Consider the following 18,984-nt stretch of genomic DNA (forward strand, 5'->3'; position numbering starts at 1 on the left):
TGTTGAATGAAATCCTAGGCATTGTCTAGCCTACCTCAGTGGGTGCAACATCTATCAAACAATACATTTGAAAGCTCTGATTTTACATTGTGATTTTAGTGTTCCAAAGCTCATAGTCTTGTTACCCACAAAATGAGCATGCAAAGTGAAGCTGTAACTTCTGTGATAAAGCTGTCAAGCTACTGTTGCACTCTTGGCCCACGTCTCATCATGCAGTTAGGCCTCAAGCTTAGATCTCAATCACCACTAACTGCTTAGACCTGTATTTGTGAGGTTGTCTTGGTACATGTGCTCTTGTAGACATCTCCTCATCTTCAAGCCTACATAAATAGCCTGACAGTTATGCATTAGTTAAATACACATGTTGTGCTTTCTGCTAACCTTTTGTGTAAACTGACAATTGAAGTGTGGGAGAAGGTGCTAATCATAATCCGTAAGTAAGTGCACACCAGCTGAGTGAACTGCAGTATGTACTGAAGGCTCCAAATCTAACCTTAGCCACCAGAGAGATTTCCCACTAAATATGCTGATTTCAAGCTCTTTTTCCATTGATCACCTGAAATTTCACATTTTGGGTGTTCTGTTTCACCATTCGCAATGTTTACCTGCTTCATTAATTTGTCCAGAGAAAAGGGCTGTAGAACTTTTATAGACCTTTGTGTCTCAAAGGACTGGTATGTGACTTCAGTTCTCACTTTCAGAGAGGAACCTGAATGTTTGATTCTTTAAGAACTAACCTTTTTCCTGATTAACTTTTTGGAATATTATTTTGAGGTCATGGGTGCAGCTAGGCAGACTTGTCAGGTCTCCCGTATAAATCCAACTGTTAGATTTTTGTTACTGGTACTGTAACTTTAAGAAATGTACAAATTGCAGGCATTGTAATGCTAGCCATCGTTTACTTTCTACCTGCTAAAATGAGTCTTTTTTTAGGTCGATTGTGCACGCGCATTGACCTGTTGTAAGTATTGTGGGCCTTTAACCACGCCCACCTCACGTCCATCACTTTAATTCGCTAATGGGCTTGCCTTTCAAAAATCCCTTGATGTCATTGGTAACGTTTGTCCCGCCTTGAGGCTGTTTTTGCCATGCCTTGCAGACTGTCCTTATTACATGGATTATTGCACGGTTGCCCATGTACTTCAGCGTGGGCAAACAATTATTATTATTATTTTTTCTCTCTCCCCTTCATGCTGCATGGCGGTCACAGTGCGAACAGGCACAACAGCGTGAACTATATCGCTGGTATTGGAGCGCTGGTCACATTGTTCTCAGTTACCTAATCAGTCATTTCTTGTGTCTCTCCCCTTTGTGCGCCATACGTTTCACAAAAACACTTGTAATTGATAAATGCTTTACTAAAAAACACAGAAATCGCAAAGCGGCTCTCTTGGCACAGTGGGAGAGCCGATACTACAATATTCACCGCACTCTGGAAAACACAACAGGCATTCTTTTTCAAAATAATGTTTGCCCATAACTCTGTCTGTGGTGGTCCTACGACAATGGGACCACCACCAAAAAGTTCAGAATGACACACTCTTTATGTTTAGGTCATCCATGGGTCTCCACACTAGGTTAGTGGGGACCCCAAAATATTAATCCCCTCCCACCATTCAGTGCCTTTTTAGCGCTCTTTTGGCTGGAACATTTGTTTTACAGCTTGGAGTAGTTTGTGTTCTAAGGGCCTTAGTATTGCCTTAGGCAATACCATAGACACTTAGGAGGCACATAGCAAAATCACAAAATAGAATGATGGGCGAAGTGTTGAAAATGTTGTGATGTTGCTATGTGCGCCATGGTCTCTCATCAATACCCTATGCTGATGACACTCAGATCATCATCTCACTCTCTCTTCAAAAGGACAGAACTTACTTCCAACCAGCTCGAAGATTGCCTTTAAAATGTGATAGACTGGATTACAACAAGCAGTCTTAAACTAAATGGAGAGACAACCCTGCCAAGTGGATGGAGCTCAACTTGGCATATTTTTTGTGGGTGAGCAAGCCACACCTAAAGTGGAGGTCAAAAGTCTAGGCTTCTGGCTAGGTAACAAGCTCTCAATGGCAACACAGGTAAAAAAAAAACTAGAGCCAACCTATTTTGGCCTGCTAAGAACTCTGAGAAAGCTATTAAAGTGACTACCTGACCCATCATGAAGAATGGTAGTGCAAGGTATAGTCCTCTCACGTCTTGACTATGCAAACTCCCTATATTTGGGAAGCCTCAAGTCAGTCATAAAAAGGCTCCAAGTCACTCTCAATGCTGCAGCCCACATACTATTGAAAATTCCCAAACACCTGTTGTTAACTGTGGCCCTGGCAAACCTGCATTGCTTTCCAGTACTTAAAAGAATTCACTTTAAAACTCTAATGCCTTGCTTACCGAGAAATGAATAGTAAGGGCACAAAGCTGATCCAAACAGTAGTAACAGCATATGATTCAAGAAGAATGCTGCGCTTCACCAGCCAGCATCTTTTTCTTATACCTAGGAAAAAGTGAACCAGGAGTGGAGGACACTTCTTCACATTTGTGGCCTCAAACCTGTGGAATTCCCCTCCCACAGCAAAACAGAGTAAGAACTAAAGTTTAGAAAACTACTTAAAGCTACCCTATTCAGCTAAAGTAGACGGATTGAAATGCTTAGAGCTAGGAAGCACGGATAGAGAGTCATGCGTTCTTGTTGTGTGCTCTACAGATACCCATGAATAGAATAGAACAGAATCCTATGCGTTGATAAGGTTGAGCATTTGTGTGGAGAGCCACTCTGATTGGCTAAACAAATCCTTAAGAATAACAAATTGAACAGTTGAAGAGTAAACACAATGTAGTCTAATCGCTAAATGAATTTAGGAAATAAGCTATAAAATTACTCTAAATGTAAGATGCTAATTGTGACATTGGTTGGCCATGTCACTTAGAAATATTTTCTTAGTCAATGTGATTGATGTCTTTGATGCGGTTAGTTTCTTTGCTTGAGCTCATATAATGGTCTCTTCTCTTGTCTTCCTGTGTGCCTTATGTATCCTACTTCCCTATGTTGTGCTTTGTGTGCTCTATTAGTTGTATGTTTGATGATGTGGAATATTTCTAAACGTGATAAAGAATATTTTTGTATAGTGCAGTTCTTTAAAAATGATAAATACAGAAAGTGTGTGGCTTATAGGAACCCAATTGCTCTACCTGAGGTTTTAAAAGCTATAACAATAACTGTATAGTTCCAGAGAGAAGCAACATTTGTAACTGAGTTCACATGATTTATTAACACACTCCTTGATGACAATGCCTGAACAATGATTGAACCACAGTGAATGCTTGGGCATAACAGTCAACGTGATCGTAATGCCAGCAACATAATATTTAGGCAAGATGCCTTGGCCAAGAAAGACTTGCAAATATGTATTTAAAAAGCATTTGCAATGCAATGAGTCTAGCATTTGCTTGAGTTACAACTATAGGCATTGTAAATTCATAACTGGACTTTTCTTGCCACATAAATTGGTCAACACTGCCTCATAATTTGGTCTTTTCCTGGCGCATAATTCTATTGACCCTGCACATAACTAAAACAATTCCATTTATCTTCTTCATCTATCTGCTTCCAATACTGAAAATGTTGCCATTTAGCATCCTAATGTAAGTCTACCATTCTAATTCCAATAGAATTCCACTTTCACCACCTCACCATCAGAGTTGCTAGCTGGCTAACAGAATTCCCAAAAAGAGACAACAACGGAGGAATAACGAGAGAAATAAACTAGAAGGGTCACCCAAACATATCAAGAGTGTTCACAAAGTCATAGTGTAGTAAAGATGTTAAGTTGGCCTGAATCATGGTCATTATTGCAATAAGGAGAGATTAATAAAACATATACAATTATCATACAAACCCAATAAAAACCTTTATCAGAAATAAACGTTTGGCATTAGACTGTAATGCTTAGAACAGCCCCTACAGAACACCACAATGAAAATAGCATTTCTTAGAAATATGGTCATGGTACCATATAGTTAGCCCCTAGAAGGCATAACCACATTAAAAAAATTACTAAGTATTGCATTGTAACCAAACATGGGTCTCTTGCTTGCTGCGCCACTTGGATTCAAGCTACCTGAGTGGATGATGGACGATACCCCGAAACTGGTCCCAGGTTGCTTGTTTGGGGTCGAGGGGGAGGCTTACTTGGCAGTTCAGGCTGAACTGTTTCCATGGAGAGCAGGGTCTAGACTGGTTTGCATATGGCTGGGTCCAAACTGGGTAATGTGGCGAGGCAAAATAACAATGTATTAAACCCAGATCTGTGACTGGGGGTGAGTGTTTGAACATTTTCAACACTCTGTCCATCATTTTATTTTGTGATTGTACAAGGTTTGGATTACAGCATGCCGTGGGGGTTTACTGTCAGTTATTCCCTAAAGAGAGCGTAGTGTCGCCAACAGCTACCCATATGTCAGGAATTGACCGAGGGAAATGTTATAGTCCAGGTGTAATTGATCAAACATGAGGAGTTGAGAGTCCATTGCAAGAGATTTCTGTTGACAAGCCTTTCTAGACTTTTAGGAGGTCCTGAGAGGAGGGAAATCAGGCAGTAGTATTCACACTTTAGGGGGTCTGCGATGGCTTTTTAGTAGCAGCTTGACAGTGCCATTAAACATGATGTCTGGGGGAGCAGGGTCCAACGTTGAGCCTGATTTAAAAAGTGTGAGAATCTCCAACTTATCTTCCTGGTTGATTTCTGGGAACGTGCTTAATTGTTCGTGCTGCTGTTAGGGAGAATTGGCTGCTCTGTCCCTCCCTCCAAGTGTGAGGAGGATACTATTGATCCTCTCCAAAAAGAAGTTGCCTAGCATGTTGCATCTCAAATCTTAGGGACAAGGCAGAATGTGCATTTTTGTTGGTTTCATTAAACTGCTCACTTGTTTGAACAGTTTAATTCATGGTAAAGTAGTTGACTCTGGCTTCCCTAATGGCATATTGATATGTTTTTACTGCCTTCTTGAAGTTGTCTTTGCTAGTTACACCATAGCTTTTTCTACAAAACCTTTCTAGTTTTTGTTGATTCGTTGTTCAGTTTAACGAGTTTGGGTGAGAACAATGGAACCCTGTCTTCAGAGAGTTTGGCCGTCTGTTGCCCAAGAGGAGCCAGATTGTTTAAGGCAGTCACCATTCATGTTTCAAATTTGCTATATCTCCAACCATTTCAGGGACTGAAGTGGTGAGCATATTCTCCCAGGCCCCTATGCTCATTTTTGACCAGTTGTGTCTAAATTTGGACTGGTGAGGTGCAGTGCTTGCAGTACTAGTAATGCACACTTGGAAGGAGATTAGTTTATGATCAGACCAAGAGACCTCTTTTGGGTCGCCTATGGTAAGCTCAAGTATGTTGGAGAAGATTGGGTCTAGTAGGTGGGCATGCTTATGGGTAGGGGCTGTGACCCGTAGTGTTAATTGAACTGCCTCTAGGTCATTATGCAGTTTTTGGAAGTTTCACAGTTGACGTTTTCTAGATGCAAAGTAAGATCACCTAGGACTGTGAAGTTGGCAGACAATAGATTGTGTTCAACCTCAGGAAGAATCTGTATGAACTTGGTTGCATAGCCTGTGGGCAATATACCGTATTTATCGGCGTATAACACGCACTTTTTCTCCCTGAAAATAGGGGGCAAATGATGTGTGCGTGTTATACGCCGATAAAATTTAATGGGTTTTTTTTCTGAAATTTCCTCTTAAAAAGAGGTGCGTGTTATACGCCGGTGCGTGTTATACGCCGATACATACGGTAGTAATAAACTCTAGAAGGTAAAGCTCACTGACAGTTCTAATGCAAACAGCAAGCAGACTTTTATACCCGGCTAAAGGCATGAAGTCAACATTTATTTTTAGCTCCTCTTTGTAGATAATGGCTACTCCTGTTACCCTTTTACTTCCTTTATGGTCATCTCTGGCAATTGCATTGACCTTGGGTAGGGTCATTGCAATATCTGGCAAGAAGTCCTCTTGAAGTCAAGTTTCAGTGAGGAACATAGCTAATAGTTTATTGTCTTCTGAAAAAGTGAATATTTCGAGGTAGTGTTTGGGCATTGATCTACAGTTGAGCAGGTACAGCTGCCACTGTTTGCTTTTACCACCTTCTCTCTCTGGTCTGTGGTTGTCAGCATTATAATTGGAGTTGGCTACATTAATTTTACATTTTCCACAGGTCATGTCCTTGTTACAGAGATTAATGCTGTACTTACATGCCTCGCATTTAGTGAGATTCAAAGCGCGCAGTTCTTCAGCTGAATAGCTGGTCCTATCTTTGCACACATGAACAGGGGTTATGGCCCCCTGGTCCCGCGAGGTGCAGATGAGCTTGCCTTTGGCAAACCAGGGGCGCATCCACGCCTCGGGCACATTTTGTAGCTGGGCGTGTAGTCAAGCAGCTGATGATGAAAGCTTGTGACTTTCAGAGATAAATGCCAGTGTACAACATAGACCATGAGATTGTCTCACATACTGCAGCCCTCCATAATTTGGTTTTCTCATTATCCATTAGCACATTTTGTAATGTGCAGGTCACTGGATAAGCTCTATTTTCTGATTCATAAATACTGTCCATAATGTTCAACATACTCATATGTCTTGTATGGCTAAAAGGAGTTTAGAGGTTTTCCAAGCACACGTCTTTATGATCTGTTTTAGAAATGCTCTGGTCAATTACATCTCGAAGAGCAGTCTTGGCAGGAGGATGTATTGCATCACATGTTGCTGTTTCCTATCTTTTAGACAACAACCTTGCTGTCAAACTCCTCAAATAAGCTTGCTAATCATGGAAACGTATAAAGTCAAGTGTGTATGAGAATCCATCCTGTAAGAATTTCTGTCTGAAAGCATCTTCCTGGGTTGATATGCAACTTGACTAAAATGGCAACCATAACTTAGAACCTAACATTTTGGGTTTTAATAATTCTACACCTGGTGTTTATTTGCCTGGTATACCTGCCAACAGTTTGGTTATAATCGTGGGCTGGATATTAGATAGAGAAAAAGTTACCTTTAGGGTAACCACGATACAAATGATGCAGGACACCCATCAATTGCCAGTATCCACTCTTCTACTCTTTAGAGCATCAGCTGATAGTCTACGTATTGACTCTCTCAACAAAATGTCACTGAAACCAACTGGAACCTATGCACAGCATGTTAACAGGAAACATAAGCCTGCATGTCCGTGTACATCATTGAGCTTAAACAGCAGCATTCTAATTTTGATTACATAGTTATGAATACTAGTTTGTGGTTGACCACTTGCTGCTGCCAAGTTTCCACACTTGAATACACATCTGCACGCATGTCTCTCACCTAGATCCACTAGCTTGAACACCAGAGTCCAAATCTGGTAATTCACTGCTATGACATAGCAACAATGGTTAACAAAAGCGGTCACCCACAGTTGTTACGACATAAAGGTATTCTTGGTTTCACTCGCGTTGTCTATTTGAAGTCACTTAGAACCATAAGGTGAAAAACCTCCTGTTATTCACTATTACCCAATCCTATATGTGAATAGTAGTCTCTGGTTCAACACTTGTTAGTTCTAAGTTCCCACAAGCTGGTCCTAACCGAAATGCTATTAACTGATTATACATGGTTTCAACAAAAGTAACGTTGTTAATGTTTATATTTCTAAATGATCTTTGTGTTGAAACAGTTGTGTATGTAGCTTCTCCTACCGTGCTCTCACAACACATTATTCTTCATGCAGGAGAAACAGAAGGTCAAATGGGGTCTTCAATCAGCTCAGGCGAGCTCTCACCTCTATCTTCTGGAAATGGGTCAGGTCCACAGTCACCTGTTTTTACAGAAATCCGGAGAAGTCCAAAAGGCATAAAAAAATTCTGGGGAAAGTAAGATCACAATGAAAGTAGATTTGTATTTATTTGAAGCGTTTGGGTTTTGAAAACTGAGAAATGCTTTATGATATCTATTGACAAAAAACACCTTTGCACTATCTTTTCATTGAAATGATTATCTTCATCAGGTTAGAGTATAATAAATAAATATCACAAAGAGCTCTACGCTTCGTTGTGCTCCAGGGTTGAGGGATTTACACTGCAGATCACAGATACAATATTTTTATAGGAAATGCGTAGTTCACACGTGGGTTCAGTTTGAAATTTTCTTTATCGTTTTTATATAACTGCTCGGCCTTGAGTGAATAGATATTGCAACCTTCTATCATTTGGTAATGTGTTAAGGGGGCGTGGCAACGCAATGAATGTCATAGAGAGCAGGGCACCAGAGCTCCGGGACCCAAGGCATCGTCGGACCCCCATTCGTTCATCCTGCAAGGAGGGGACAGCCGGGGTCTACTCCCTGAACCCCCGTGACTACAGTGCCTCCCATCCAGGCGATCTGCTGGACGCAGAGAGGGGCCGGCAGCTTCAGTGGGAGCCGTGAGGTGAGGCTGTCCTAAATGGCGGCCTCCTAAATGGGATGCCCAGTGGGCGCGGGAACCCCAGAAGATTGCCTCTGGAGACCCGAAGAGACCCAGTACCAGCGCGGGACCGTGGAGCTGCTGATGAGGCGGGCCAATGGGGACCGGGGACCTGGTGATGCAGGGACCCCCGGGTTTCGTGTTGGACGTGGCGCGTCCTCGGGGTCCGTCTTGTACTGCGGCCTCCTGCATCCAGGTAGCGGAGCACGGACAGTGGGCGGCCTGGGAGAGCGATGTGCGGGCAGCGCTGCACCCCTCCCAGAGAGACGGACAGTGAAGGTGGTGTCCCTGGGCCCCGCACGTGGGGGGCTGTCCTCCCGCTAGACTACAGGGAGGAGAGGACAGAGGGGAGCCCCATTGAGAGCCGGCTTGGGGCGACGCTTATCAGATCTAGTGATCCGGGTGCTTCGTGAGCGGAGTTGGGCCGGCCTGGGGCACCACATGTTGGATCGGGTACTCCAGACACCATGGGAGCAGAGTTGAGCTGGCGCAGGAAAAGCGTTGCAGGCACAGTTCCGTGCATTACAGTAGCGCTGATACAGGAGGCCAGTCAGTGGTGCCTGGGGGCCCGGCGCCGTGGGCTCCAGACTTGAGCTTAGCACTGGGCACAGAGAGTCCGCTGGGAGCCACCCCACCTTTTGGGACCCGCAGACGCAGCGCTGTGAGGAACACCGGCTCAACAGCTGCAATTGAGAGGTGCCTCACCAGAGCGCTAATCATCCCCAGACCCAAGAGGAAGACCCATGGAAGGGCTGCACTTGAAAAGTGGCAGAGACATTACTGGCAAGATAATGCTACACAAAGGCTGAGATTTCCAATCTGCTTCTCCGAATAAGTGGGGCCTTCGTATGGGGGGGCAAACACAAGAGAAGACGTGTTGAGCATCGAAACTCATCAAGAAGAGACCCCAGCAGCAAATGGTAGAGCAAGGTCCAGAGAAATCCCACTGAGGAACAGTCACCCGCATGGTTGGCTGCCCTCAGGGGCGGACGAAGCCTAGACTGACGAAGGAGTGCGACGGCACAGTCCCTGGTACCCCCAACTGATGCTAACACGACTCTTCACCGATTAGCAAACGCTTTCAACCTCTGGGAGACCTGGTAGAAATGCAGAGGGGATCAAGGAGTAGCTGGGACTGGGACAGACCCAACCAGCAAATGTAACTTGAAGTGCGGCTATCGTCTGAAGCGTGAGAGCATACACGAGCTGTAGACGAGCACTAATATTTTTCAGAGGAGCACCCGAACGAAGGCGCTCACCATTCCCACTGCACACCATGGGAAAGGCCCTCAAAAGGAGAGATGAGGAGCTAGGAGGCCCCCGGCGTATAAGGACAACCAGCGTTGAGGCGGAGCAGCTACTGCCAACGGCAATGACAACCACCACCCCTGCATTACAAGATGTACTACAGGCCATAGCGGTATCACGAACAGCACTGGAGGTCAAAATCAACACTCTAAGCATAGACCTGGGCCTCCTCCGCGATGACCATCGTCGTTTGGCAGAGCGGGTCACCACGATGGAACGGGAAATATCAGCTGTAACTCCTGCCTTGGCTCTAGCGGATGGTCGCTTGACAACCGCTGAAGCTCGTTTAAAAACACTAGAAAATAGAGCAGAAGACGCAGAGAACAGGGCACAACGTAACAATATCAGGGTGGTAGGGCTTCCCGAAAAAGTTGAAGACTCGGACATGGTGAGCTATCTAGAAGCCTGGCTCAGGTCTGTGGTGGCTCTGGAGGGGCTCCCCTCTTCTTTGCACTGGAGAGGGCCCATTGGGGGCCTGCTAAATCGCTGCCCCCAGGGGAGCTCCGCCAAGGACGGTGGTAGCACGACTGTTCCAATTCAAGGACCGAGACTACCTACTACAACAAGCGAGGCGACATGAGAACTGAATGGTAGAAAACAGCAAGGTATCAATATTCCCTGACTTCTCTAAAGAAGTCCAGAGACAGAGAGCAGCTTTTGTAACAGTCAAGCGGAAACTTAGGGAACTGGAGATCTCATATTCAATGCAGTTTCCTGCTCGGCTCCGGGTGGTTACCTCGACAGGAGTGGAATTCTTTATCACACCGCAAGAAGCATGGTCTTGGCTGCAGCTGTTGCCTAACCTGGATCCAGGTGGCCCCTCTCAGAGGCAGAAGAGAAAGAGAAGACCTCACTCCAGCCGGTGACATATATCAGCCAAGATTGGCCCACCCACAGCTGAGGAAGCTTAGGAGGAATGACAGAGAGTGGTAGCGGCAGTCGCATCGAAGGGTGGTTCTTCCCTGAGCAACATGTCTCTGACCCAGGAGATGAGCAGGGAGCAGACGGAATTGAACAGCAAGTCTTTGGCTTCGGCCCACTCAAGTGTAGTCCTCCCTGTGGTCACCCCAGGCACTGCAGATGAACTTATCTAAACGGACACCCGACTACTGCAGCAGTACTCATCTAATGTACAATAATACTCCTTCAGTGATTACATGTCACCGGTCGACATGAGGAAAGGCACGCCTTACCCCCACACCATTTGCACGGGCCTTCGTGTAACGTTGTTGTATGTGGAACCTACACTCCAGACACAAGAAGAGACGGGCGAGACGAGAGCTAGGGATCCCTGGAGCCCACTACTACATAGAAACAGGACTAACACCCCCTCATAAACTGTAGCCTGAACGATAGACGGCATGAACAAGTTTGGTTCTTGGTTGTTTGACAGTTTGGGCGAGGGCATCACACCTCTTTCCCTGGGGACCGGGAGTTGGGGACCGTGTTATTTGATTAATGAAAAATCTATAGAGTGTTGCCCAGCTTTCTCATATATGCACATAGCAGTGAGAAGAGTTACCTCCAGGACGAGTGTTGAGCCCCCCCATTTGCTACCATGTTCTACACTATTCCTACAATAGCTGCATCACTGAAGATTAAGGTCCTAACCTGGAATGTTAGGTGGATGAGGTCCATGACTAAGTGACATAAGGTTTTTTCACACCTTACCAGGCGGGAAATCCATATAGCTATGCTGCAGGAGACACATTTAGATGCCACGGAGGGGCGGGCTCTTCAGGGGTGGTGGAGGAGCCAGGTCTACTATACTACTTATTCGGCATATGCCAGGGGGACATTAGTGTGGGTTAAAGATGTGGTCCCATATCAGCACATCGCATCCATCATCAACCCTCTTGGGCACTATACCATAGCCATAGGCAAATTAGATGGGTGTGAAATAGTTCTGGGGAGCATATATTGTCCTTACACAATCAGGTTTCCTAGCATCCCTCTGCGAGCGACTAGCCATGCATTTCACGAGTTCTGTACTGTTAGGAAGGGACTTTAACTGTATCGCAGATACAACATGAGATAGATCGGATCCCCTCTACTTCCATCTTCCCTGACTATTCGGATGGCTAATCTGTACCGAAACTGGCAAAGGGAGTGGGGCCAGATTGACTCCTGGTGAGCTCACCACCTGGAGCACAGAGACTACTCCTTTTATTCATTAATGTATGACCTTTAAGTACAACTAGGTACATTCCTATGCTCACTAAACGTACATGAGAAAACACATCTGACCGAATACTTGACCCGAACGATTTCAGATCATAACCCCCTCCTACTGACGCTGGGGTGGTCCCGTATCCCAACACCGATACCCACGTGGCAGCTCCTACCTGCATGGTTGGAGGATCAGGCTTTCGTAGACACCATTGGCACTGCTATAAATGATTACTTTGAGACTAATGAGGGCTCAACACACTCCAAACTGATAGAATGGGATGTATTTAAGGCAGTGATCAGAGGACGATGCATCTCAGCAGACAAAGGGGAGCACCAGGCATTGCTCCACGAAATAGCTCAAGCAGAACAAGAGCTCTACTTACTTGAACAAAGTAGCCTAGAGGACCCAGACCTGCAGACAGCACTTCTCACTGCCCGGGAAAACACAGTAGTAGCAATTGAGAGACTACGTTGTTATGATTATAAAGCCTATATAAAACGTACACACTCGGAAGGGGACCGTGCCAGTTCCCTACTGGCATGGCTGGCGAACCTGGCACACAGGGGCTCAACTACAGTGGAAGTGACAACCCCCACAGGTCACAGCATAAATACCCAGGGTGCTATTAATAGGGAATCCTATAATTATTATGCTGACCTCTACACAAGCGAAGTACGGCAAGCTGAGAGGGACATTAACGATTTCTTATCACCTCTTGTCCTCCCAGCTATCTCAGAACAGAAGTCGACAGAGTTGGGTGCAGCAATTACGATTGCATAAGTGAAAGACGCTGTCACTAGCATAGTGCGAAATAAAACCCCGGGGCTGGATGGGCTTCCGGTTGAGTTTTATTCAACATATATAACCAAGCTCGGCCCAAGGCTGGTCGAGATGTATGAGGAGGCCAAGAAATGTGGCACACTTCCTACTTTGGCCCGAAATGCCCTGATTTTCCCTCTGTTGAAGCCGAGGAATCCATCCATAGATGTTACGTCTTATCGGCCTCTGTTCGATGTTGTCAGTAGACAATAAGGTATTAAGTAAAATATTAGCTACGCGCCTCTTACGGCATATGCCACATTTAGTTCATACAGACCAGGCCGTTTTTTTTTCCTCAGCGACACAGCTATTAACATTACGGCGACTCTTTTCTATCCTAGAAAGTGATGCTTATGATAAGCAGGAGGGTGACCTTCGCTATTGATTTTGAAAAAGCTTTTGATAGCCTGGAATGGCAATATTTACATGAGGTGCTTCGTAAATTCGGCCTCGGTGACCAGTTTGTTGCGTGGACCCGACTGCTCTATGCAGATCCGACGGCCAGCGTTTGCACAGGTGCCACCATATCAGAGAGCTATAGGGTAGAGAGAGGGACCAGGCAAGGTTGCCCACTCTCCCCCTTGCTTTTCACTTTTGCTATCAAGCCATTAGCGTGTATAGCTAGGAAGGGAAACACCTATAGAGGACTCGCAGTGGCGGGCCGCATCCATTACATTGCACTCTATGCTGATGACCTTTTTCTCTTTTTAGGAAACGCAGGAGAAGCACTGCGGGGGGGGCACTACACCTTTTGGAGATGTTTGGTACTATATCCGGGATTAGATTTAACTGGCAAAAGTCTAGCCTATTCCCTGTGATGGAAGGCAGAGTAACCCCCCCGGACCTTGACGATCTGACCTGGAAACCACAATGCTTGGCCTTCTTAGGAGTCCACGTTTATCATAAACGGCAAGATCTGCTAGAGGGGAACATACAACGGGCAATAAGAGGTCTTCGCAGCACTATGACCTTCTGGGCATCCCTGCCACTGGCGGTGGCAGGGCCGGTGGCGCGCCTGAAAATGATAGCCTTTCCCCGATTGCTATACTTCTTCTCTACCCTTCCGTTGTGGATTCCGAGAGCTTTCTTCAAGGAGCTAAACTCTATGGTGGTCGGCTTTTTATGGGGGACTGGTAGACTGCGACTGGCACTCGCTGTCCTGCAAAGACCGCTTGCAGAAAGCGGGCTGGCCATCCCACAATTTCGAATCCTACTACTTGGCAGGGCAGTTACAGTGGTTAACTTGCTGGATGGCAAGCCGTACCATGCCCGACAGGAAGCTCACCCGTTTCATCTCGGACCTTCCATTGTTGGCTAGGGTGGTCCTATGGTTAGGCCCCCCAACTGCTACTAGCTCCAATGAATTGAAGATTATGCATGAAAGCTGGTCGGGCTTTCTTCGTCGTTGAAAGAGTGGCAAACTTTATGTACCAAAAAATCCATTACAGTTTTTACTGGTGCTACCACATGGAGGGGATTGGAGGAGACTGTCAAACTGGGAGGCGACTGGGCGACATCCAGGGGTACCTTGTACGAAGCTAACACCCTCTTACCATTTGAAGACTTCGGTAGTCGTTAGAGTCGTTAGAGTCTCCACCCAGGCCACTTTCTACTGTACAGAGCGGTCACCAAGGCGATTGTGGTGCACTGGCAAGTCGGTCGAGCAGAACCCCCCCTTTCGGAGATGTGTCAGTATCTGATAACTGCCACGGGCACCTACAAAGCAGTGACCTGCCTTTACAATAAAATACGGAAAACACTATGTACACCGCTCACAGCTCTTAAACAGAAGTGGGAAGGGGATCTAGGCACCTCAATCACAGATGAAGATTAGGAGGAAATCTTAGCCCATACTCCAAAAGCCTCAAGAAATGATTGGTTCAAGCTTATAAACATATATGTCCTACATAGGGCTTATCTGATGCCAGGAAGACTTCAGAGACATTTGGCGATGTAGAGGCAGAATTCCTTCACATGTTTTGGACTATGAGGGAGTACTGGGAAGCTGTTATTAACTCATTAACGGATGTGCCAGCATGAGAGGTTCCCAATGATCCCAGACACTGTTTGCTCGGGGGTATAAACACACAGCCCGTCATAGAGTGACCGACCAGTTTGGAGATTTGGCTCTGTTGCTGGTTAAAAGAGAAATAGCAGTGAATTAGAAGGAGGCTTGGCCCCCAGGAGAGGTCATGAAGAAGGGAGGTGTTGAAATGGGCATGGGCAGAAGAGACCGTGAGGTACCGGGAAGCCAGGAGAGGTCAGGTGTTGATGGACCGAGCATGAGCCTGGGGCACTTTGGTATATGATTGGGACAGACTGAGAGACGAACCCGGGATGAGACATCATCCCCTTAAGAAAGGTGAATCGATGCCTACTACGAGGTCCAGGAGACTAATCCCCCCGCATCTAACACATATACAGGGATAAGAGAAGAAAGGGAAGGAGACGAAATCCGACTGAAGGACACTCACCACAGCAATAGGTATCCAGAATACTGAGGTATCCTGAAACAGCTAGACACACAGGAGGGAGGGGGAGAGAGGCGGGGGGCCATCTATCTACATGGGAGAGCCACCCTTGACCGAAGATTAAACAAAAACAATGCATTGCTAGACTGAAAATAGGAGATAAGGCACATAGAAGCTGATGATACTGTTGAATATGTTATTATGCTACATGTGCAGTATCTATAATTATACAACTGATATAGATACTGATGTCTGTTAGTGCACAATCACTTGATATGAAGAGATGAAAGGGTGGTGCACCCAAAGGTATGTATTGTTATGTTTAAAAATCAATAAAATATGTTTAAGAAAAAAATTGGTAATGTGTTAAATTGTGAACATTATCCTGTTCTTTTAACCTAATCAGTTTTGAAGCAATATTACAAGTAGCACAATAGCCACACTTGTAAGATCCATGAGGCATTTTATTTTACTAAACCAATTATTTGGGTTTTAATTTTGAACAGAAAAAATAAACCTTTCTGATGGTGGCACAATTTAAACATAACCTCCAGACATTTTCACAATCATAATGTTCCCTCTAATTAATTGGCAGTATTTGGAAAATGGCACTTACCTATTCATTCTAATTGGGATATGAAAATATGAATTTTGATATGTAGTGATATGAATTCGATTTTATCCATATATGTAGCAACCATATCATTAATCAAAGATGTTCGGTCTATATAGCTTGCAGATTGGGTAACATCTTTCAGAGTAATCTATTTTAAAGAAGTATCCTAGGTACATTAATCCTCGAATGATCACATGTTCAGTGAAAGATTGAGATGGACATTTATATTATGTATGTGCCATCAGTACAGTAATTTTATTTGACATGTTCATTATCTTATACATTGTTGGGCAAGGGATGGTATTATGGATCTTAATGTTTGTTCTCTCTCTTTAAAAAACAAACAAATCTGAATGTCCATGAAAAACGTCAATTTTGAAAGAATTCGGAGAACTCAGTCAGGTAATTTTCGTGCTGATGAGCTTGGACTAGCTGAATTTCGGAGGGGTGGTCTGCGTGCCACAGCGGGCCCCCGACTATCGAGAACAAAGGATCCAAGGAACAAAAAAAGGTAATAACAAGTCTTGGCAATATGCAGGAAGTGTAAAAGGCTTTGGTATTACTCAAGTTTTTATTGTCAAATCTTATTCTTTGTCCAATGTTAACATGTAGATTATACTAAAATACACACATTTCGTCCAGATTCTCGACTGTAAAGAATCATTACTTTTTCTGTTGCTCCTTGTGCTGTCTCCTCACTGAGATTTAGTAAAAAAGCAAATAACATTTTTATGTTGTGTATAATATAGTTCTTGCAAAATCTGCCATCTGTTAAGGTAAACATGGAAGAAGATTCTCATAAATAGAAGGTTTGTCAATAGGTGAGCTTTCAGTACTTGCCAAAAATAGTGAAATGTGTGTGATTTTATCTGCCTGTTTGATTTCAACTTAAATTACACTTTAGTTAAAGTGGATGGTTTTTACATTGGAAAACGCTTTTAACTCAAACAGTAGATAAGTATGTATACTAATAGGTTTAGTGATTTATGCAATCCTCAGGCATACAAATACAAATCGATTTGTAGGATACACATCATTTTAAGAGTAATCAAATTTCTAATTGAATTAAGTTCAGGGAGAAGGAACAGGAATAGCAGCACTACATAGCAGCAGTACTTTTGAAAGGACATTTGAAGTCCTGAACACAGATACCTGACAGATGCACCAAAATAAGCAGATCTGTTTTGAGCTATACTTATAGATGAGAGGACTGGATAAATGTTGAATGTCAGTGTATTTTCAACTTCAAATGTAGGTAGAACCTCGAGTACTTTACCTGAAGCTTGTAGAGATCAAATTCACTGTAATCCGCTGACTGTTCCGTTCTCATCCTGTCCCTTTTCTCTTTCTTTCATCTCCTCTAGCATTTACTCTACTCCCCCTCCCTCCCTTCTCGGTGGACCTGCATGTATCACTGTAAACTTTTATAGAGTACTCACCTACATCCCACACCCGCCCCTGTCCGTGGAAACTATATGTTCGATGGCATATGTTGCTGCAGATACACATGTTTCGCACAGTCCGCTGCCTGGTGTTGGGCTCGGAGTATTACAAGTTGTTTTTCTTCGAACAAGTCTTTTTGGTCACGGGACCGAAGGACTCCTCCCTCTTCGGCTCCATTGCGCATGGGCGTCGACTCCATCTTAGATTGTTTTTTTCCGCTGTCGGGTTCGGACGTATTCCTTTTCGCTCCGTGTTTCGGTTCGGAAAGTTAGTCAGAATCTCGGAAGAAAGCGTCGGTATTGTTCCGTTCGGTATCGGGATAGTTAGGTACATCGACACCGATCATCGGAAGACTTTGGGGTAGCTTCGATCCCCCATCGGGGCCTGGTCGGCCCGACCGCGTGCGACATCGAAGCCGATGGAACGGACCCCGTTTCGTTTCTGCCCAAAATGTCACAGTAAGTATCCTTATACAGATCAGCACTTGGTCTGTAACTTGTGCTTGTCCCCCGAGCACAAGGAGGATACCTGTGAGGCCTGTCGAGCCTTCCGGTCCAGAAAAGCACTCCGGGACCGAAGAGCCAGGCGTCTACAAATGGCGTCCACGCCGACAAAACAACGTTTCGACGACGAAGAGGAAACATTCTCGGTTCCGGAATCAGAATCCGGAGACTCCGACGTCGAACAACAGCAACAAACAGTGAGTAAGACGTCGAAAATTAAAACCATCGAGAAGACAAAAGCCCAGGGGACGCCACTGCCAACAGGCCATGGCTCGACCCATAAAACCGGCGACCCATAAAACCGGCGACCCGTCGAAGGCGCCGAAAAAGGGCACGCCCATAGCGAAGACACCCGACTCCGGTCGAGGGACCGCCATGGAGCAACCGAGATAGCGGCTCCGAGAGGCAAAAACAAGATGCCGGCACCGAAAAACATCGGCACCGAGACACACTGCCGAAAGCCACAAAAATTCTGTCGGTGCCGAAGCCGAAAAAAGATTCTCTCTCGGCGCCGAAAAGTTCCACACCTCCATCCTACACAGAGGAACAAGGAATAAGTGGCCAGATGCACAGATTTGGACAAGAGCTCCAAAGTGTAGAATCAGACTACACACAAAAGAGACTGTACATCCAGCAAGACACAGGGAAGATATCAACCCTTCCCCCAATAATGAGAAAAAGAAGGATCGGACTTCTCAAGGATGACGCACAACCACAAGCCAAAGTGGTTAAAAAAGTCACGCCTCCGCCCTCTCCACCACAACAGGCATCGCCGGCACAAACACCGCCACAAATGCACTCACCAGCGCAAACTACCATAAGTCAAGATAATCAGGATCAAGACGCTTGGGACCTATATGACACCCCAGTGCCGGACAATGATCCCGATTCATACCCCACAAAGCCGTCACCGCCAGAGGACAGTACCTCATACTCGCAACTGGTGGCTAGGGCAGCAGAATTCCACAATGTCCAACTGCATTCCGATCCTATAGAGGATGATTTTTTATTTAACACCCTCTCGGCTACACATAGCCAATATCAATGTCTCCCAATGCTACCAGGGATGTTACGGCACGCAAAACAAATTTTTGAAGAGCCCGTAAAATCAAGAGCCATCACCCCAAGGGTGGATAAGAAATACAAACCACCACCCACAGACCCAGTGTTTATT

The 18,984-nt window shown here is 45.1% G+C and overlaps 1 protein-coding gene across 10 annotated transcripts in view; it reads left to right on the plus strand.

The window, feature by feature from the left end:
* PPFIBP2 (PPFIA binding protein 2) overlaps positions 1–18,984 on the plus strand; it is a 1,142,047-nt gene that overhangs the window by 1,057,800 nt on the left and 65,263 nt on the right. For all 10 annotated transcript variants that reach the window (XM_069223551.1, XM_069223543.1, XM_069223546.1 and 7 more), the window contains 2 exons: positions 7,746–7,887; positions 16,247–16,375. In XM_069223551.1, coding sequence (XP_069079652.1) covers positions 7,746–7,887; positions 16,247–16,375 — 271 coding nt within the window. The remainder of the gene's footprint in view (positions 1–7,745; positions 7,888–16,246; positions 16,376–18,984) is intronic.

The sequence above is a fragment of the Pleurodeles waltl genome, chromosome 3_1 (assembly GCF_031143425.1).
Source record: "Pleurodeles waltl isolate 20211129_DDA chromosome 3_1, aPleWal1.hap1.20221129, whole genome shotgun sequence".
NCBI lineage: Eukaryota > Metazoa > Chordata > Amphibia > Caudata > Salamandridae > Pleurodeles > Pleurodeles waltl.